This window comes from Dermacentor variabilis, chromosome 4 (assembly GCF_050947875.1).
Source record: "Dermacentor variabilis isolate Ectoservices chromosome 4, ASM5094787v1, whole genome shotgun sequence".
Classification (NCBI taxonomy): Eukaryota; Metazoa; Arthropoda; class Arachnida; order Ixodida; family Ixodidae; genus Dermacentor; species Dermacentor variabilis.
The window spans coordinates 73,064,584-73,087,078 of record NC_134571.1 but is presented as its reverse complement, the minus strand read 5'-3'; the positions used below and the strand labels follow the sequence as shown (position 1 = coordinate 73,087,078).

Sequence of the window (22,495 nt, the reverse complement as noted above, 5' to 3'; positions counted from 1 at the left end):
AGTATTAAAGCATGCCACCTTCTGCATAACAGCTGTCAGTTTAAGGAACGTTAGCCGTGGCTTCCTGAGAACAAACACGTAAGAGCGCAGCAACCGCAATGCCACTCCTCACAGCTGATGTTCTCCCCATAATTGAGTTGGATTTTTGAAAATTGATTTGTTAATGGAAAATGAAACACTACTGAGCATTTTTTAAACTTCAGTGAGGCAAAGAGGTTTCAGTCTTATTCATTGGGAAAGGGACATTTAAAGGTGGAAAAGGCACAAAAATGAATTCCCTATCTGTGAATATTTCCTTAGCATTTTTCGGTTAAAGTTGAAATCTTTAATCTCGGAAGCATTATAAATTGCATGCCAGACTGGCTTCTCGAAGTTACTTCTCTAAAATTCGCTTTGTATGCTTGGAAGGCTGGACAGTGGTCTCGTCACCATATTCATCGACAGTGCAATACAGGATGATAGTATTGGAACAAGTACATGCACACATGATCAAATGTGAAGACATGCTATGTCCGAGCAAATCGGGCGACAGTACCATAATTCAAAGCAACAACTATGATCATGCCATGCCACTTTGTACAGTGGCTCAATGTTTGTCGTATAGTATACACCTAGATGTTTCTTCTTTGCTGCTACTCCTGATGCATAGGCAACGCATAAATATTTTTATAGATGCAATAAAACTCTTGATTGTAGGGTTCCCTCGCCAGTAAGTTGAAAGTGGGAAGTCAAAGAAGGCATGGCAGCTATTGTGCTTTAACTGCCATCTACAAGTGCAATCACTTGTGATTTTTTTCGTCACTTCAGCTTCAACTCTGTGTCTGACAGAACAGCTTGCTTGTTTCGACTTTTGCTGTTGTAGTTTTACTTAGATAGTGAAGAGATAGATTACAGTTTTTGTTTACTGATCACTGCAGTTGTTGTGTTGGTGTAAGTATTCCTGGTATGTGTTGGTGTAAGCATTCCTTCACATCCAAATGACCATGGGACATTGCAGCCCATGGTGAAGTTTAGGAAAAGCTAGGCAGGGTTCCATTTTCCAATAACACATCAATTTTCAGAAACCAAATAAAGCTGTGAGGTTTAACATCTCAAGACAACAAACAATTTATGAGATATGCAACAGTGGGAATGCTCCGGATTAATTTCAAGCACCTGAAGTTCTTTAATGTGCACCTAAATCTGAGCACACGAGCATCTTTTGCATTCTGCGTCCATCAGAATGCTGCTGTGGCAGCTGGAAATCTAACCTGTGATCTTTTGCTTAGCAGCAGAAAGCTGTAGCCACTTTGCCAGGTAGTGCATAAATTTCGTCCATAGGACTTGAGTTCTGTTTGCGTCTGTTAAATACGTGAGGTTCTGCTTTTTTTTTTTTTTTTTCAGAAAATCTCGTCTGCGCTTTCTGTACGGCAAGTGGACAGACTACCTCAAGGCAGCACCTGTGGCAGAATACGAGGAGTACATGCAGACCCATAACTTCCGTGCGCCAGACCAGCCTCCACTGGGCAGCTCCACATCAGCAAGTGCGGGAGCAAGTCCCGCGCACACACCCAAGCGCATGTATGCCAAGCTGAACAGTTTGACGCGCTCCCTGACGGGAGGCTCACAGGGCGACATGCCAGGACCCAAGGTGCGTGTTGCCTTTTCAACAATGCATAAAGTGGTTTCTTCTGGCTTGGCCCTACTAGGCCCGTGAGAAAGATATGGTAGCAGTGCTTTGCCAACAGTACAGTTTGCAGGCTATCCATGCTAGTGGTGTGTACATATGGCACACATGCATGCGTGGCAGGGTGAGTGTGAGACAAAGTGAAATGAAGTGGCAATGGCTGCATTTATCAGTCACAACAGCGAAGATCTGAAGAGTGCAGTCATGCAGTAGATGTCCATGTTCAATGCAAAATCCACGTCTGGCTTCTTCCTGTTCTAGAGCCACATGCTCGATCAGTCGGTTGTTGGGGATAGCAATTTTAACACAGTCGGCTTTCATTTGTTGAACCTTGACGGGACAGGCAAAATTGATCTAATCATCTGGTGTTTTGAATTAAACAAAGGCAGAAAAAATTCCGAGACACATTCCTTTTTCTTACTTTCTTTTTCCGTTTCAGTTTATTGTCCATTCACGACACAATTCAGTAGATAAAATAAGTATACAGACAAGGGTCCCCAAGTCTAAACACTGCACCGGAACCCTTGGATCGCTGATTCATTTGGCAGTGTTTGCTCGATCCCAACAAGCCCCCGAATCAAATGCACACCCATTTTCTATGTGTCCAAAGCAGAAAGAAAGCATGGAAATTACGTAATTTCTCTATTATTAAGGCTTTGTTTGCAATAATATTGATGCCTTAGAGATTCTCAAGCACTAATCTATCACTTTAGCTTGACTTAATATTTTCCTTTAGTGTCCCTTTAAAAAATTCTGTATAGTCTAAAAAAAAAAAAAGATAATTTGAAAGCTATCTATTCTCTCAAGCTACTCTAGACTAGAAAATCACATTTACTGTTCTGGTTGTTTCCCACTGCAGAGCCCTGAACCGTGTGACCTGGATGATGGGGAGATTCCCAAGAGTGACTCGACATACTCACTCGACATCCCAAACTCCCGTCTTCTTTGGCGAGTCACTCCACGACCGGAGTATGCAGCCCAGGTAGGCATTCTAATAGAGTGGACAGCTAGGCAAGTTTTTTGCAATTCATTTTGCTGCCAACTTAGCAACAAGTCCGCTTGACTGAATCTTGGCTCAGTTTTGTTTTAGTTTAGATGGTCATAGGAGCATTCTTCTTGCAGTCGATGCCGCTGCAGTTGCTTGGAATGAGCTTATTAAGCAGCGCTCACCTGTAAAACTCAAGCGCACTTCAAACAGTACCAGTGCAGTGTATATTGAGTTGAGTAGTAGATAGAGCACTGCACGTTGCGGTGCTTACCTGAAAGCCTGGTCCCAGCCTGTGTAAAGTGTTTTTTGGTGCACTAGGCTAGTCTCGAGCTTGACGCCACAAGCTCAGGTGGGGGATGGGCCGGCCTGTTCACTGATGGTAGGTTGGGCCTTTGCACAGAAGTGGCTGTTCTGCATAGATGTTCGGAATTCTGCGTGAAGCTAGTGACAAGTTGGAAAAACTGGCTCTTAATTACATTGGTAAGCAAAATAAATATGTGTAATTACTTCATTCTTTCTTGTTTCTACAAAAACAAGCATTGTTTCCATGAATACAAAGGAAATAAAATTCTGCCAGAAACTGTTTGTGATGCAATTCAACTGTTATTGCTTTTGCAATTGCACTATGTTACTGCTCTCAATATGGCTATCTTATTATGATTGCGCTATTTTACCACTTATTATTTACTGATTTACTGCACCGCATTAGGAATTGCTTGGGGGTTACTACAGTATGAATCGATGTCTTCCACATTAACCACATCTGCAGTGTTCCCTGCGGGCCTTAAATCTGTACTCGAGATGTGCTTCATCTTGGGCTCTGCAGGGTCGGTGTGGCAGCGCATCATTCATTATTTACGTGCCTGAGTTGCGCTATGCATGCTTGAAATTTCAGCTGCTTTTGCTTGCTGTTCACCTGACAAAACTTCAAGCTTTTTCTTGCTGCAAGAACTATTTAATAATCAAGAGCAGTTTTTATAAATGTATAGATCTTAAATTTTTAATCAGGATTGTACACTAAAGCTTTAAATGAAATGCTTTGCCAGAAATTTCTTACTCACCCTACGCAGAGGCCAGCCTGTGCAGTGCTAAAAAGCAGATTTCTTTTATGTGCTGTTTGATATCTCTGCTTACCTACCGCAAGTTGCTTCTTGTTGAGCTCTTTAGAATGTGTAAAGCATATTCTGTTGTAGCTGTCATATTGACTACTAAAATAATAGCAGGCATATTTTTCACATTAACTGACACATCATAGTTGAACACTGTGAACTGAAGGTACATGTGTTTTTAGAAGATTATGGACCATGGGATTTGAGAAAACGCTTCATATTTTTGTGGCTTGCACACAGCCTAATGTTCAAATGTCCAATCTGTACTAGTACAGTTGAACCCACTTATAACAAACAATATTTAAGTGCCATGGAAATTCCATTGTTATAAGCAATAATTGTTATAACTGGGTTGCATGAAACAAAAATTACAATTGGGGACGTCATAGCTGTTCTGAGAATAGTAATGGTGGGGAGGCCAGTTCTCTACCCCACCACTTTTCTCCATCCGGCTTCTGATTGTGTGGACTCATTTAGCTGTTTTAACTGCTTTCTACGCACTCCAATCACGTGTTGTTAACAAGCCATGGCTGTCGGCGTTCAAGAATGGAGCTGCTATAACAACTGCAAAGAAGAGTCATGGGCGGCCAGTGACACACAAGCTCTGCCGAGCCACCGCATTGGTGGTCGGAATGCAGGAAGGTTTCCGTGGCAGCATCTCAGCTTGAGAGATCCAGAAGAAACGCTGGAGTGAGATCGCCACAAGCATCTCGGCACGTTTTTCCCACTGGCTTGCACGAGAAAACCATGTCCGTCAGCCTTGCTAGCTTTATGCGAAACTTGCTGACATCCTTCTCGAAGGCATCCAGGTGCTCCAGGCAGTGAAGTGGAAGGTCCCTCGCGAAAACAAGTCCATGAGGGACTGAATCATCTACAGGAGCTCCCAGGGAGAAAACATTGAGGCACGCTGCCCTACCGCGTCAGTGCTGCCATCGTAGCCGTCACTATCGCTATCCGATGCAAGCATGTTCGCAACGATCGCCTCATCGGTTAGAAGCACTTCATTTCCAAACCTATAGCAGTACGCTTTCTTTTCACCAGCAATGTCGTGCATTGCCGATGATCAGCGGGCTGATCAATCATCTTCCATTTTCGCAGCAATTCAAACGAGGTTGAGAAACAAGGTGGCCAGGAACGAGTTCGATGCAGTGAACAAATACAAGCACGAGCGACTTAATACGTTAGCTGAATTGTGCAGAATGAGGGCCATAGAATAAAGAACCAACTGTGAGGGCTGAACGAGCAATCTGGGAGCAGTGCCAGCAGTGTTGTCAGCACAGTTGGTACGGTCCATTCGTGTTTCGGAGGGTGGTGCAGAGCAGAGATACGGGCGCAGCCCATTCCTGTTCGGAGGGGTGGAAGAGCGATGGGAGAGATACGCTCAAGGCTGGCGTGCATCTCTCATGGAAAGAAACACGCGGCGGCAGTTGGGGTGGCGGGCACCCAGCAGCCAGACTTCATCGTTATAGCTGATAGGGTGGCATGGGGACATTGTAGTAAGCGGGTTATTTCCCCACAGAAAACATACGGAAGTTGACGGTACAGCAGCTTTTCATTGTTATAACCGATATATAGTTAAAACTGGTGTTGTTATAAGTGGGTTCGACTGTACAACATAACCTTGTTCCTACATTCTTAGAATAAAGCTCGAGAAGAAACATACTAGCTGGGAAAGACATACGATCTGAAGTCATTAAAAAATTTGGCAGACTACTGTAGTTGACATCTTCGTTATGCAAAGTGTTGTGTGAATCGTTGCAGCGCGAGTGCTGACACGCACATAGCTGTGGGGCCCAAGCAGCGCCAGACACTCATTGTCGTTTTTGCAAGTTTTCTAAGCTTACGCTTGCGTTCCTCAAATTCGGCCTGGATCAACAGCTGCAACAAATGCACGCCTGAGGCGTGCATTGTTGTGTTCATATTGTGTTGTGTTTTGAAACTGTAAAGGGAAAACAAAACGAAATCGAGCTGGTGAGCGACGTCGGAATACGCTGCCGACAGAGTGAAACATGGCACTCATCTTGCGCTTCCTGCAACAGGGAACGGCTGTGTGTTTTGGTTATCACCTATTTAAAATGTGCAGTGCGCTTCCGAAGGCACTGCATCACACACACGGCGAAATAGATAGTTAAAAGTGTTCATCGCATAGCTGTGAATACGACATTCGATGACCCGCGAGAAGATTTGCTGGTGCTGGAAGATGAAACAAAGTGCGTGCCAGCATTTTTACATGACACGCGTGCTTTGTTTCCTTTCTTGTTGACATGGGATCTAGCAGCCACAGATGTATCACACTGTATTGCAGTGTGGCAATACAGTCTACGCTCATTGCAACAGACCGGCGTACAAGAGACTTTTGGATGTAACGGACCATATTTCAACCTTAGTTTTTTCTACCTATTTTAATAATGCAATGAAGTTTGCTTTTCATGAACCGTGCTACAACGGACTATCGGCTACAGTTTACGAAATTGGCGACAATTTTTGTCAAAATCAGGCATGTAAAACGAACTTCTGCTGTGTCGACACAGGCTCTTGCGAGGGACAGCTGATGATCGCGGCTCAGTATTGCGCGCATGAGGCAGGAAGCGGAGTGGAAGCGCACGAGGCACAAGGGGAAGGTGAGGGACTTGGGCAGTTACTCTGGCAGCTGCTGCTTATGGTGTGGCCACATGGGTGCTATATCTTGAAAGTGATCAGCGATGTGGACAAGGTGCACCCAGTGCCGGTAGCTTCATATGCACTGTGCTTTTGATGTTTAGTTCACGTTGAAGTGAGAGACAGCACGAAGGTCAGTTTTCTCGCTGCTGCTACCGCGCTTCCTCACTCAGTTTTCACAGCAACTTTCCACGGTCATTGAGCGAGATGGATTCGTGTTTACTTGTCCGGGTGTGACGCCATGCTTGTTAATTGAGTTAGTAGATGAATGTTTATAACTTTATACTGCCAATAAAACTACTATCCTTACTTTGCATAGCTGTCTAATTTTCTATCGCAATCTATGCTTTGCCTCTCAAGTAAAACTGACTTCTTTTGGTTTGTTTTTTACTTTGGACGTTTGTCACTCGCTCTTTGCAATAGCGTTCTTACACATCGTGACCAAAATTTCAGAAGTGAGGCGTTTCGGATATTATGGACTTCAGATAAAATGGACATTTTTTGTCGGATTATCAGGGTCTATTGTAATGAGAGTCGACTGTATACTGAATGTTGGTTCCGAAAGATTGCGTTTTCCAGGAACGTATTTGACGGTAAAAATTATGAGCCATTCCACTCTGTGAAGGATGACCAGCGAAGCTGTTTAGCTCACAACACAGACGTGACATAAAATGTTTAACAAAGGTACGAACATATTTATTGTCCTTATCGGTAGTCATTGTTATGATAGGTATGCGCACACATTGTCATATCACCTCTGTTATTGAATGCGTCCGTCACACAAGACATGAATAGCTCATGCCCTGTTAAGCAACGGTTCATACCACCGTAAATTTTTTAAATTTGATGCGGCCTCCCCATTACGGTGACAGAAGGGAAATAAAATTCTACACAGGAGTGATGAGGGGCAAAGGTGCAAGCTGTGGAAGAATATGACAATTCTCAAGCCATTGCTGAGGATGATAGTTGATGATAATGACTGTAGTTTCCCCTTGTGAATGAATGGCTCGTACCCCCTTAAGCAAAGAGTGGCAACGGAGCCAGCTGTGGTAGGAGACGAGGATGACGAATGCATGAGCAGAGGCACAAACGTGTTCACGTGGCTGCGCCGAGGGGCGCCAACGTGCTAGTTCGCGTGTTATTCATGGATGACTGAAGTGCCCTAGCCACATACAGCTTTGCTGTAAAAAGAATCGTAACTGTATTTGGTCATTCTTTGCGTTCTCGATCATGGACGTTGGCGTCTGGAAATCGTATGAAACGGAATTGCATCAACGGGGGGTTCTGCTGTATATGCAAACTACATAGTGTTGTGCAGTTTAACTGGCTAGTCAGGAAGTTCTTGAAAATTTTTTTTCGCAGATCTTGCAGTCTGTTAACGTTCGATGCCAACTGTACATTCAGCACAGCAGTTGAGTTGTAGCTGTTGGTAATAGCACAATAGTTGATTTCAGCTTTCCTAACAGGCTCTTCCCATTCACTGTTTCATGTGCAGTATTACAACTTCACTCTGTTTGCCATTGCGCTGAATGAGATGGAAGAAGGTATGGAGAAAAAGCTACCCCCAACTGACTGCCGACTGCGGCCAGACATGCGACGTTTGGAGGCAGGAGATCTGGGTATGCTTGTTTTCAATACAGTCAAACCTTTCTGTAGCAACTAAGTTGAATTTTGATGTATAATGCTTGCTTTATGCACATTCAACCACTTGTGCAGAGAGTACTTGACCGTGCCTTTGCAGCAATTTATCATGGCCACATTTACAAGTTAGATGGTGCAGCATGTAGTGCAAGCCACACACTCTGCTGTTCACTTTTCATACCAGCGTGACAGTAGACACTCAACCAAGGTGTTGTGTGTAACATTAAGTGGAAGAGTTGGTGTCAATGTGCAGTGGCTGGTAGCAGCAGTAGAGTGCCTGCTGACACACCAGTACTGCAAGTTTACCGTGAACTGAGTGCATATTACATACACTACCTAATTCTTACCTTCTCAGATGGTGCTGCAGCTGAGAAAAATCGTTTGGAAGAGAAACAGAGGGAAGCACGCAAACATCGTAAGAAGCACAAGGACATCTGGGAACCAAGGTGACTACTTGCTCTTACTTGAATCCTTTTCTCTTTCTGCTTATCTCGCATAAAGCTGGACTTCAAACTCTCTTAAGGCTGCATGGTGCCATATACAGTAAAACTTCGTTAATATGTATCCACTTAAGTAATTCCGCTTTAAATATAGTCACGATGAATCCCTCACCCTGTCGCCATCGGACTTAATGTATTGGCTGGCCACTTAAGCTGTAGTCGCTTAACGTATGCCAAACAGTTACTGCATAGTACACTTAAATTTTAATATAATAAAGTAGGTAAAAACAGCAGTTCCCTTCATTATATAAAAATATTGTTGTATTGAAATTCGACCTTTTATCCAAATAAATACAGTTGCCGATCAATTTTTCTTACATGGAAAGGGGCCGCAGAACTTTCCAAATCATTGGGCAATCGAAAAAAGCAAGTTTGAATGAGAAAACAATTCACTTTAATTTGTGAGTCGGCGACAAATGATATGGTTTCATGCACGTCGACATTATCTTCACGCTGGCGAAGTCAGCCACACTTTCACATGCACTCTGCCCCCACAGCCGATAGCATTGCCTGCACTGGGACACCGCTATTGTGAAGAGCGCTGGCAGTGAGGAGCAAATCCTTTGCCTGTCTGCCTCACTCCAACAAGTCACCGAAACTCGAGATTATGTAACCTCCAATACTAAGTGCACAGTAAAACAGCTTATATGATGCCACGCAGTCTCAGCATTTCCGCTCTTTGCATACGTGGCGGATTATCTCTAAAGCAGGGTGTGCCGTTGCATATGCGCTCAGCCATGCTTACAGCCATGCACAGCCCCCGCCTAGATGCATGCCAGAAATCTCGAAGCGCGCCAACTAACCCCCCAGCTCCGCTCCATGCGTGCGCTTGATCGCGTTACAGTGAGCGAATTCCCCTCCTCTTTTTCCCTTCGCTCGCGCCCGAAGGCAGCACTGCTGAAGCCGCCATCTTTCTCGTCTCACCCTCAAACACTTTAACTCGTGCCTAAACAGAAAGTGCCCGGGGCACGATAGGATCTTAATGCACTTGGACTTTACACGGAACATGATGCGGCTCCACTTTGGCAGTCGCTTTTGTCACACTGCGTGTGATTTGAGAGGTGCGTTTGCAAGCAGCCGTTTGGTAATTAAATCATTTGATGGTCTGTGTCTGCGGAAGTTTCCATTTATTGTCTCTGCATTTCTTCGCAGGAAAAGTGAAATTTAATTATATTGAAATCGCCTACAAACACACTTCGTTACATTGAGGTTCTGTATACATGGTGTTCTATGGACAAGAGATTATGAAAAGTTAAATGCCACCGTCTCCACAACTACACTCAACAGAGCTACTGATCACATTCATGGACTCGGTAACCATCACTAAAATGGGCTCATTATTGTCCCCACCATCACTTAAGGCTCACTTGCAGAGACTTCAACTTCCATGCATACAATGCCTGCATGTCTCCTTTAGTGTTCAACTAGCTGACCCAGTCTGTAACTTCGGTTCCCTTCATCCTACCCTAGCAGTTTTGCGCAATTGGCCGAGATTGTGCAAAGAGATTGCGAGAATGCAGTGGAAAAAACTTGACAACATGTGACAGCTAGTATTTAGATGGGGAAAAAAATGGAAAAGCAAAAGAGCCACATTTATAGATGGTGAGGGTTATGCCCTAACTTGCTTCTCTGTAGCAGGTGGAAACTCGTAAAATTCATGTTGTCAAAGCAACTGCATTGCTCCAAGTTACCAGTCAAGCAGCTAGATAGAGAGAATGGTAGAGCACATCTGCATGCAAAGATAGAAACACAGTGACACATGTGCCTTTGTAATCACTCATCTAAGGCTCTTGTGCTAGCAGAAGTAAACCAAGGAAGCCACACATCTGAATCAGAATATCATTTTCTGATACCTAGATTCTGAGATCTTTAGAATTTGGCAACCTTTCTTATAAATATTTATTGCCCTGTCAGTACTGACGAAAAAACTGTCTGAAAAACTTGCAACAATGAAAAACTTGCAACAAGCCTTGCATTTTTCTATTCATGCATATTTTGTACACCTCTAATAATGAGATACAGTAGACTTGCGTTAATACATTATGTTTAAAGCCAGCTTTGCCGCAGTTTTCGCCGCAATACAGCTGTGTTATGTGGCCAAGCATGCGATCGCTGCAAACGCGATTGTTTTGCTCTGTTGTGGTAAAATCGAGTAAATACCACTATCAGACATTGTGAGCTACAGTAATTGCATGAAAATATCCCTAGGCCACGTTGAAAATAGGCAGTTTTGACAAGAGATGTATGTGTGTTCAACGCATTCACTGTTCACTAAGCTTTGCTCAGACAGATGCTGCCAGTAAACAGGTCACTATTGGGATGAACATAGGGGTCAGGTATGTGAAGGCCATTTTTAGGATCGAAATAACAAAATTTTGGGCATGGGTGCCAGACGGGACCTTCGATCTAGATCGAATTTACCAAAATATTGAATTAACCGGAGTTGAATTAACAGAAGTTTACTGTACATTTAGGAAAGAGCTTAATAATCCAAATCTTTATTAAGGGAGGGTGTGATTGCCTGTATATTGAATGTGACTAGTGTGTTGTTAACAGTGACTTGAGTCTCAATAAAACTGCAGCTTCAGAGGCGACTCCAATATTAATTTAGAAGTTGTTCGAGCTTTTCTGTGTTTAGAAGTCAGATTCTGCCATAGGGGAGGCAGATTGCGGCCTGCAAACATGCAAGATTGAAAGCCAGAATTAAATATGTAGCGTCATTTTTCCCAGAATTGGAACTTTTGTTTAAACTTGCAGTCTGAAAGGAAAAAAAAGATATAGGAGGCACTACACATTAACGAAAAAATGACTGTAAAATTAACTTTCATTTATAAATAAGGCTATTTTTCAGAGGGAGGTCCTGCCAATCTGTGGCCTTCTGCTGTTGCATGTAGTACACATGCCCAGATGTGTTGTAACATGTTTGCGAGTGATATTTAGACAAAGGCTGCTTATGCTTGGTACGTCAGCACTCTTTGCCAAACATCCAGACACTTGCCTACAATAGTATTAAACATTATTTTGTAGATCCTCCCTCAGAAAATCAAGATTTGTTTTTGTTCTTTATTCAGAGGTACCCCGCTTTGCGTAAGGGTGTCTAAGCAGGGGCGATTACAACTTGGGAAAAAACAGATATTCATTAATACAGCACACTTAGTCGTACGACAATCAATTCCACTCTGTTACAGTTTGAGAAAAAGAAAAGGAATCAGCATAAAGGTTCATTCTAGTCCGGTATTCCTGAATTTTAAGGTCATGATCAGTTCCTTTAGATATATAGTGTGGTAGTTTGAGATAAGTGTTTTCGTTAATTTCGGTCTTGTTATGATATATCTGAAATAACAGTTTTAAATGCAGTTTTCTTCGGAGAGAGGAGAGCGCTTCTTATTCTAGCTTGCTTTTCATTTCAATGCAGCTCTCACCTCGCTTGTACCACCTCAGAACGAACCTTGACGCTCTATTCTGTATTCTGTCAATTTGGTCAGTTTTCTAGCGAGGGTCCCAAACACAACACGCATACTCCAAAGTCAGACGAACGAATGAAATATAAGCAGTGTTTTTTAGGGTATAGGGCGAGGATTTCAGATTTCGTCGAATGAAATTTAGCGCTCTGGCAGCTTTTGCAACTAGTTTATTCAGATGCGCATTCCAGGAACAATTACTCTAAAACGTTGCATCCAAATATTTATACATAAATTGCTGGTTAATAATATATCACTTCAAAAAATAACAGGTTTCTCTTCTTTCTGGTCTTTTTTTCGTGAAGGACACATAAACACATTTTTTTTTTTTTTCATATTTAGTTGTATTTTCCACTTGTCGCACCATGAAATAATAGAAACCAGGTCGGGGTGTCTACCAGCCGGGAAAACTTGGAATTCCCAGAGAATTTGTGCTTCTATGAGGGGAAATTGGGAATGAAAGTTACGCTAACGCCTGCTTGAGTAACAGAGAGGAATCGTAACGAATAGTCTTTGACACCATGTCGTTGGCTGGAGGAGTTGCCAGTGTACAGTCAACGACCAATTTTTCCGGATGCCCAATAATTCGTAGTGCTTCGCAGTACCACCCGTACCCCGTAGAGTCAACGTATAAGAATGTCTCAAATTTCGGATACAAGAACCCTTTGCCGTCCGATTTCCCTTACTTTTTGCCATGACCCCAGATCTGAAATGGTATTAATCAAAGCCACCGCCGCCGCCATTTTGATTACTTCACCGCCTCAAGCCGGTGCTCTCGCATGCAGATCCGCTGGCAGCCGTAGCCAACACGGCGGCAAAGCTAGGCCTAGCTGCTTCGACCTTCGCTATTAAGCTCCTTGCCGTTCGGTGCCCTGTTTCTCATCGAAAGGATTCGCCGCTGTCAGCAATAGCCTTTGTGGTCCTCACGATTGGCTTCGAAGCTCGGAAACCACAGCTTGTTGCATAATGCTGGTTCCCGGAAGCCAGCTTTGCCTCAACACAGCAATATTATGCGTTGACGCATAACAAGCTTGGGAAGGGGCAATTGTCACAGGGCTCAGTACGTACGCATGTACCTGCCATCTCCTGTCACAGTACGAGCACTGATATACATAATGAGTGTGCTCGCAGTCCTTCAGAGATTTTTCGGATGTGTTTGTGGCATTTGGAGCCCTTAAGGTCAGTAAAAGACATGCATTCATTTTTTGTCGTCTTGCCTTTTTCGAACTGCCCGATTTCTTGAACGTCTTCACGGAAACTTGGAAGTCTGAAAAATCTGAAGTTAACTGTACAACTGGCCAAGAAGATGCTTCAAGTCATCCATGGGGCGAACACGCAGCGGAAGGACGGCTCAAACATGAAGGACCTAGGCGTTGAGGAATGAACGGGAATGGAAGCATTCAGCCACTTCTTTGAAGAAGCTTGAGCTCAAAAAACTAAGTGTTGGCTGATGCCGAGGTGCAGGTGTCCCTCATCGAAACCAAAATAGGCTCCTTAAATCAGTGAAACGCAACATGGAGGCATTGTGTGGGGGCTGAGGGTATGTCAGGACAGTTGAGGTTGACTTACCAGCTGTTGAGAGAGAATCTCACTTGTGACAAAGTTCGGGCCTCATACCAATGAGCTTGATATCAGTTAATACAAATAGCAAAATAGCTCATATTGGAAAATATTTGCTTCGGTATGCATCTCCTTTTTATTCGTATTTGAGAATGTTCAACTCAATATGCAATGAGCTTTACCTTTTTTTTTTTCTAATATATTTTATTCGCTGTGTATTTACTAACCCCTCCTTTCTGTTTTCTTTTTGAATGAAATAAACACTACTCCTTACTATTCAAACTGGATTAAGTCGTTTTTACAGCAACGCTGTTAAGGGCTACTTTCCCCACTATCGTGTCCACATATAGAAAAAAATCCCGAAGGTAGTGTAATGCCGGGCTGACCCCCGGGGGAAGTAACACAGCCGTCAAGCACTCTTCATACGTAGGTCAATCCCGAAGATAGTAATATACCGAGCTGACCCACGGTGGAAGTGAAGCAGGTGTTAAGCACTCTCCATGCGTGGGCCGATCCCGAAGATAGTGAAATGTCCGGTCAACCCGTGGCGGAGGTGAAGCAGGGGTTAAGCACTCCTCATATATGGGCTGATCCCGAAGATAGGGCAATGCCGGGCCGACCTGCGGCGATGGTGCATTTCGCCATTAAGGGGCCCACATACACAGCTTCGCTGGTCGTCCTTCTTCACAGAGTGCATTGTTTTTCTTTTTTAACATGCTTACAAGAAAGTGACAGCATTGGGCAACATGGTGTCAGCCCGTGTTGACATAAAACAAAGTTCTGTTTCACTCGGGGAATTTCGCAAAGGCACTCGGGGAAAACCTGGAAAACTCGCAGAATTTGAAAATGTCAACTTGGTAGACACCCTGACTCCTGTTCATTTCTTATTTATCTATACATGATTTAGGCATCAGCAAAGAAACCTAAACATGAAAATATCCCAGCAGGAGTGTCATTAATATAAACTAAAAATAATAGTGACCCTGAAACGGACGCAGAGGACCACCCTATGCCATCTCGACTCAAGGAAAAGTAGTTTTCTGTATCACACATTGTCGACGCTGCGACAAGTAATTGGTGGTCCAATTGCACACTTGCTGATCAACATTCGCCCTGTGAATTTGTGAAGCAGAAGTGGGTGGCAAACCGTGTTGAACACCTTTCTAAAATCTAAGAAAACGCTGTCTGTTTGCCCATTTTCATCCACCTCAGACACTAAGTTCTGAAAGAACTCTTATCAATTGTGTTGTGCAGGACAGTCCCTTGCAAAAGCCATGTTGATTGTCAATTAATAATCTGTGTTGTAATAAATGTTTCATTATATCTTTTTATAAAGTGCTCTAATATTTTACAGGAGATGGATGTTAAAGAAATAGGCCTATAGTTGTTTGTCCCTTTTTTGAACCACCCTTATGAACGGGAACTACATGTGCCCTTTTCCAGTCCTCAGGCAGCACTCCAGTAGAAAGAGATCTAGTACAGATTAGATATAGGTAAAGTGCGATTAGCCAGACACAACGCTTCAATATGCGGGACCAGGGGCCTTGGTTTCATCTATACTTTTTAACAATGATTCTATACCACTCGCACTCAACAGGTGGCATTAATGGCTGAGCCCTCACGCGTAATATCTTGAAGCTTGTTTTGGGTAAAAATATAGGATGAAGAAAAATCATTAAAACAAGGTGCCTTAGCTGTATCGCTGGATAAGACTTGTTTATTAGGAACAATTTCGTTGACTCCAGTTGAGTCAGATCCAAATTCTTTCATGTATTTCCAAAAGAAGCTTTGGATTCGTTTTCATACTGTCATTGAGTTGCCTGAAGTACTGACCCTTCACACTATGTCCTTTAATTTCATATTCATTGGCTACCTCGACCAACCTGTTGAATTGATAACTGCTTTGTGTTCTTTTTAATGTATTGCAGACTCGTCTTCTTTTCCTTGTTAATCTCAGTCCTAGGCATCACCCACGGCTTCTTGCACTTTTTTAGCCTACCTGAGTCAATACTCGGCACATACTTTTCTGTCATTTCTATCACCGACGCTGCTGTTGCAGGCCAATGCAGCTTGAAGGAAAGCTCCCTTACTTTTGTCAGCGTCATACATGTCAGCTTTATGTCAAACTAGTGTTGTCAGCTTCGGGTGGCAATTGGTACTCGGTTGAAGGCATAGATCAGTATACTCACTCACGAGTACTCTGGCTGATGCTCACTACACACTTACTTCATAGGCGTGAGATAGAGCATTAGTAAAGAAAGTGTGAGTGGACGAGAGTGTGAACGGGCGGTAGTGTCAGTGAGTTGAGTGGATGGGATCATGAACAGGAGTGAGTGCCTGTTAACGTAGGTACGAACAAATGTGAGTATGAGCTTGAGTGGTGATAGTGTGTATGTGAATGAATGCCAGTGAGTGAAATTGGATGCAAGTAGGAGGGTGAGTAGTTGCTCGTAAGTGTGAATGAAAGTGACTGTGAACGTGAACATTGGCGAGTATGAGACAATGCAAATAGGAACCTGAGTGAGTACCGAGAAGTGTAGGTGAACATGTGCGAGTGAGTGCGTAGCATAAGAAAATATTGGTGAGCGAGTATCGTCTTCTGCTGACCTATAGTTGAAGGTATCCATGCTTGCAGAGAGATTGAAATAGTTATATCTCAGTTGGGAAGGTTTCCATCCGTGCTCTCCACAACAGCTGTCAGTTGCAACATTACACACTCACAGTCAAGGTGTCAATACATTTGGGGATTTTTATGCAAAAATGCCAAATGGCTCATTAAGCAAGAAAACTGGCGTCTGTAGCAGTGAATTGGCTCCTTAATTCCCGTTGGCTGTGACGCCGCGTCATGGGTGCACCTTGGTGTAGTTCCCATTGGCAGCAACACCACAGCATGAGCATGCCTCATCGAAGCAAAGCGTGCAAAACGGCACACCTGCTGCTGGAGTAGTGCGCCAGGTGAGGGGAGAAGGCATCACCACTATGCCAAATCACCCTCGCTTTCACTCTCAGAAGCCTATGTTATCCACACGTTCCTTGTCCACACAAGCTCTCACCTGCATTGTAATTGTGCCTTGGTAAGGCCTAATCAAAACGTGCCTAGCATCTGAGCGGGCTAGCTTGCTCGCAAGGAGTTGATTATTTGAAGGATCGCTCAGCTGTGTTCAATTGGACATTAATGCCTTCGCATTCACAACTCATAAGTGCCCAGCTGTACTCGTATGTTTACATGTTTGTTTTCTTCTCAGGTGGTTTCGCCATTTGAAGGGAGCACACTCACATGATGATGAGTGGGAGTTCACTGGCAAGTACTGGGACCGAAACTTCACCTCATGCCCGGACATCTTTTGAAGTTTGCCCAGCCCGAGCCCAGTGCCCTGGGACTCCTTTCAGCCATCAGCCAGCAAAGTGTCCTCCCACACTCGCAAGAGACAAAACGACATTGTCCTTCATCTGGGAAAAAATTACCCACTGTTTAAATGTCCCATCAACATGACACGGGAGGAGGGGGGCAGCACTTTGACAGCAGCTTGAAATCTCGGCCACATGCCATTGTAGCCCTCCACCCCTTTACAAAATGGCTCTGCAAAAACATCACAAAGCGCAGCAGGTTGATGGTGGCAGCTGCACTTTTATAGCCGGGTGCTCATAGTTGTCGTGCCTGTCTGTCTGTGTTTCTTGTGGCGCAGCAGCAACCCCCACCAATGGCTGCTTTTTCAGAGGAAAAGTTGTGGCGTGGCATTTTCGATTCTACCCAGAGATGACAAAGGTGCATGTCTGTTATTTAGCTGTAGCACGATGCATGCACTTTCCAGTGGCATGCAATATTAGCTCGAGTCAGGAATGTAGATCTGTGCTGCTGTTGTCCCTGAGAGCCAGGTATGTCATACTACAACTGTGTGAAGCTGTCTACATTGTGGTGGTTCTCTTGTTGCAAAAGTGCTGAACCGTGACGTGTTGTGCATGTGTTGGCTAGTGTACAGGTTTTAAAGCAGGGCCATGTTGTTCATAGGGCTCAAGTCTGTTACTGTTACTTTTAGGATAGGTCTTTAGCATGCATAAGTTCCTGAATGTCCACTACGTGCTGCTTCTCCTCAAGTAAGCTCCAATACAATATTTTCAGATGTTGGGAGACATTTACTAGCAGCTGCACAGTGTCAGTAGCTAGTCACTTTTAATTTTGCATCTCAGGTGGCCATCGACAGTGGCACCTGCAATGCAAGCAGCAGGAGCAGCCACAAAGCTGAAATACAAAATGTTTGTGCATACTGTTTTATATGTTTTTCAAATTAAAGATGTGAGCCAGTTTATTGGTGTACTGTGGTGTGCTCATATGTAGACCATGCAGGTTTCTAGCTGCATTGCATTGCAAATCATACGTTGGTGTTGCAGTTAATATTGTCATGAACTGCTAGAAAAAGCTTTTCAGAAGTGTTAACTGGAACAGCACTGTATTTCTTAGCCCATTTTAAAAAGATGGACTTGTTGAAAGCAGTCCTAGTTCTATAATATCTGATAAGCAGACAGGACAACACTTCTGCTCAGCTTCAGTTTCGCCGTCTTAGTGCATATCTGAAAGTGAACTAACGAAGACCCAGTTTTGCCCGACAGGCAAAGCATTGGCTATACAAAGTAAGGCTAGTTTCATCAGCTACGTTAACTGCTTTAAACATTCACTTACTAGCTAAATTAACAAGCGCATTGTCACGCATGCACAGGCAAACATGAACACATCTCTCTTGATGATTGCGCACGCTTGCTGTCAGAACTCTGGCGTGGTGAAGAGCGGCAGCAGTGGCGAGCAAAGTCGCCTTCATGCTGCCTCTCGCTTTAACGCGACCTAGGCACACAAGAACAGCACAGACGAAGCCATAAGCTATCTCAGGGCCACCAGGGTTTGAACCCACCGCAAGAAATTCGCCTGGAATGTCCATATTATTGGTATTGCAATAAAATGAAGTACTTAATATTTTTGATTAGCTACCTGAAATTGCAATTGGTTGTGCAATTGGAGTGCATGCCACTCCAGGTAATCCACTTGAACAGGCTGAATCGCACTATAGGTCTCTTACATGATGCTGACATGTTGGTTTCCCGCAATCATCCATCCAACCATCATGAAGGGTAAACATGTGGGCAAGCGTAGGACGCTCATCGTGAATTGGTTGCGGGCAGGTTCTACTACAGATCTAATTGAGTTTGCCGCGGTGTGCCGACGGACACATAGCGTGTTCGTTGCATAATATGTCCTTATGAATGCAAGTTTGTTTCCATGCAACAGCGTAGGTAGAATTTGTTGTGGCATGCGCTCGCGCCTGTGCACGAAAGCCTCGTTGACTAATATATAATTCAAAAGCCTTGACTTCAGGAGCTACATCTTTTGTCCATTCGCACGTCGATCCTGATTAGATCAGGGCAAATTACAAAAAAGAAAAAGCGCACCGTGCTGCGAAATCTTATGTACCGGTGTAGCAATCCAGTGCCGTCATTGAGCATAGCCGAAGTGTCCTCGTGAGTGCTGGAGTATTAGATCACATGAACAGGTCAGCTTCCACTCTCCTCATATCGTCACTGGCTCAAGGAATGCGACTGCCGTCCCCGAATGCGAATGCGTGCTGCTCATGATCGCGCTGTAGCTCATGAGTGTTAAAACGAACTAGCTATGTGTGCACTATACACATTCCTTTTAGCTGCACTTAACTGTTGCAATTAGTGGGGAATACGCACTGATGGCCGGCACAGCCTGTAGCAGAACCTGCGTTGCCCACAAACATTGTGCGTGCGTCCTGTGCTACACTCTAAAAAAAGTTTACACCCTTTGGGTTTTATTTTGTCCCCAAACAATAACAGTCATCTGTCTTGCCCACATTTCCTTTTTTTAATGCTGCGAGCCTGGTACTTCCTAGTTGGGAACAGCTTGCACATTATGAGCTTGACACAGCATTCTGGACAGGAAAGCAGCGAGTGCAGAGTTTTTGAGAGGAAATGTAAGCAAGGCAGGTGACGATTGTTTGGGGACAAGATAAGCCCCTAAGGGTGTAAACCTTTTTTAGAATGCAGGCCGCACCACTCCGTACTTCTACTCTTCACTATGGCTGAGGGAACCAATGTGTGTGCAGGGTTGTCGCAGAGTTGTCAGCATTGCTTGTTTTTTTTTCCTTTTTTTTTAGAGCGCACCTCTTGGCTGCTCGTTCCTGTGTTGAGCATCGGCTTCCTCGGCGTAACCGAGCTAACATGCACAGCGGAGGTTGAAAGAGCGAACGAGGAGTGCATAAGGGTATGAAAAACTGGGATGAAAAAATTACAACCATTCCACTCTGTGAAGATGGAATGGCAGTGAAAGCTGACGACAGTCAAAACTCACAAACGAAAAGCAAAGCGCTTTCGTTGCCATTCCATCTTCACAGAGTGGAATGGTTGCCCGGGCTCGCGATTGTCGCTTTCGTTCAGCATCGCGGGAACGTTTTTCGTCGGTGGTCGTTGCGGGCCGGCGCCGTTTACATTCTCGTTGTTCCCTCCGGCGCTCCTCGTACGCATGTTGTTCTTCGGTACGTGTACGAACCATACGTGTCCGCCCCATCGATAACGCAGCTGTTAAATGGCTCACAGCGCCTTAACTCTTTAGTTACCACGCCTATTCAAATCGATCACCGCTGAACGATGCTTTAGAGCGCCAATTTCGACTTATTGGAGCCGTTTCTCATCCATATGAGGCCATCCAGTGGTTGGTACAGGTATTGCACTTTCAGAATCAGTTTAAATTTTCGCACTCCAGCGATGTGATTTTTGACGGACCTTTTTGCTAACTAATGTGCATAAGCTGTATCGAAAGGAGGTGTGGCTGTCGCTTGCCGCGCTCTAGAAAAAAGCATGCTGCTCACGATTACGCTGTACTAGCATCAAAATTTCGTAATCAAATGACTCTCGCCACGTCACGAATTAAATTATATCGCCGGTTTTGCCGTCTAACAGTGCTGAGCGGTAATAAACCGAAAGTGACGCCACCTGTTGATTAGTGAGCTTTGGTTTAGAGTCTGAGTCGTTTTATCCGCCCAAGTGTATTTCTGAAGGTCCGCCGCATATCCAGCATGTAGAACCAAATTTTTCAACCAGTTTCCAAGAGTTTCGATAACGCTTCTCTCGTAAAATCCTGGCAAGGTCTGCTGCCGGTGTCGCTGTGCAGTTATCGAAAGTCGCTCCCATGACCGTCCCACGCGGTTGCGTCGCGAGAAAAGCGTCCTGCTCGAAACTATGCTGCACCTGCACTTGGAATTTATTGATAAGGACTCGAGTTAGGATCCCGAAGTTGACAGTAAAGCAGATTCAACCTCTGACAAGGACGATCTTTGAGTCTGCGTGGGACATCCGCAGCTGTTCACCGGCGAGTTTCCTTCACGGCCTTGAGTGGTCACCGTCCTTGTGCGCGCTTATCTGCCGATCATTTTTCACGACCTGAGTGCTCTACTGATTATCTTTAGGGTGTATACTTCGCTTGGCTATGATGTGCTGCCATCGGCAGCAAAGAAACTTCCCTTCACGCCAAGAAGGTCGCCCGTAGCACATCTCCGCCCCTCCAACCCTACGGATCAGCGCAAGACAGTTTACAACGGCGTAGGATTTCTTTCTACTGTTCTTCTCTGAAGGAGTGATAATGACAGTGTGCAAAAATGCAAACCGATCTTCTTGGATGCGTGATCTTGTAGTTTTCCAGCTACGATGAAAGCGATCAGTCCTGGAAGAGGTGCTTGACTCAAGACGACCTGGTGAAGTACGTACGTTCCTTGGAGTTCTCATCGGACCATCCTCGAAAGATGGCGAAAAGACGGAACTGCAATATGTGTTACGAAGACCGCAAAGTTGAACAAAAACCATACGTTCTGTGGGGAAAATGTGGAGTGCACCTAATGCTTCACAATATCCAGGAACTGCTTCACTGCATGGCATGAGCGATGAACTGGTTTGTATGCGAAGAACGGCAGTGTACTGACCGTTAGTACGTTAAAACATTATTCGTGGGTTATTTATCTTTGAAATGAATATTCTGAATTTTCTTTATTAGTATTTTTCCAGATATGTCCTTTTATTGCTTTTATAAACTGGCAGCAAATGTAGCGCTTTCTAGAATTTTTGTTTTGCCTAATAAATTTTGTTGTTTGGCAAAGTATGTTTTTGGAAAGAGCATTTCATTGTGTACAATTTGCTTTGCTGCAATGTGTGCTAGAATATTATTTGTAGTGGTAAATAATTTTTTTCCGAGACCTATAACAAACGATCATTTTCTCGCGGTAACGAAAGAGTTAATCATTGGCTCATACCCCGTAGACGCGGCCTCCCAATTACGACGACAGAAGAGATGTGCCATTGAGCTTGGACCCTTTCTACACTATCACCAGGATCGGCCCACATGAATTTTTCTGTCGCCGGACGCCAGAAAAACTACGCTGTACTAGCTTTCGCTGTAAAAAGCGCGAGGAGGAAAGGGAGGAGGGTATGGCGGAAGCGTAAGGAAAGCGTAGGGCCGCGCAAGAAGGGCTCTGCGGCGACGACCGCTACGAGATGGCGCCAGAGTAGCGCGCAGCGTCTGTTCACCGATGACACCATCGCTAAAGCATACGGAGCGCGCGTTCACCGATGTATTTATGGAAATAAAGCGCTGCATGAGTGGAGGTCTGTCTTTCTGTCTGTCTGCGGGGGTTGCATGTGAATCGCACCCACGCGCTGCCTCACGATCTCCCGATTAGCGAGGCAGTCTAGCCGCACTTCGCTTCGTTTGTAACGTGCCGTACGAGACAGATTGTCTGCGCCAGTCAATATATACCGCCAAATGAAAACGCGTATAGAGCTGCGCTCAAATTTCGCATTAGTCAGTAAATCGTTATCGTCGGTGATTTTTTTTCTTGTGTTTATGCAAAGCA

General features: G+C 44.3%; 1 protein-coding gene across 2 annotated transcripts in view; it reads left to right on the top strand.

Moving 5' to 3' along the window:
• The window catches only part of LOC142579363 (oxysterol-binding protein-related protein 1-like), a 101,650-nt gene extending 83,762 nt beyond the window's left edge, over window positions 1-17,888 (top strand). For both annotated transcript variants that reach the window (XM_075689469.1, XM_075689468.1), the window contains exons 21-25: window positions 1,384-1,630; window positions 2,526-2,648; window positions 7,917-8,040; window positions 8,418-8,508; window positions 16,829-17,888. In XM_075689469.1, coding sequence (XP_075545584.1) covers window positions 1,384-1,630; window positions 2,526-2,648; window positions 7,917-8,040; window positions 8,418-8,508; window positions 16,829-16,931 — 688 coding nt within the window. In that variant the 3' untranslated portion in view covers window positions 16,932-17,888. The remainder of the gene's footprint in view (window positions 1-1,383; window positions 1,631-2,525; window positions 2,649-7,916; window positions 8,041-8,417; window positions 8,509-16,828) is intronic.
• The last annotated feature ends 4,607 nt before the right edge of the window (window positions 17,889-22,495 follow it).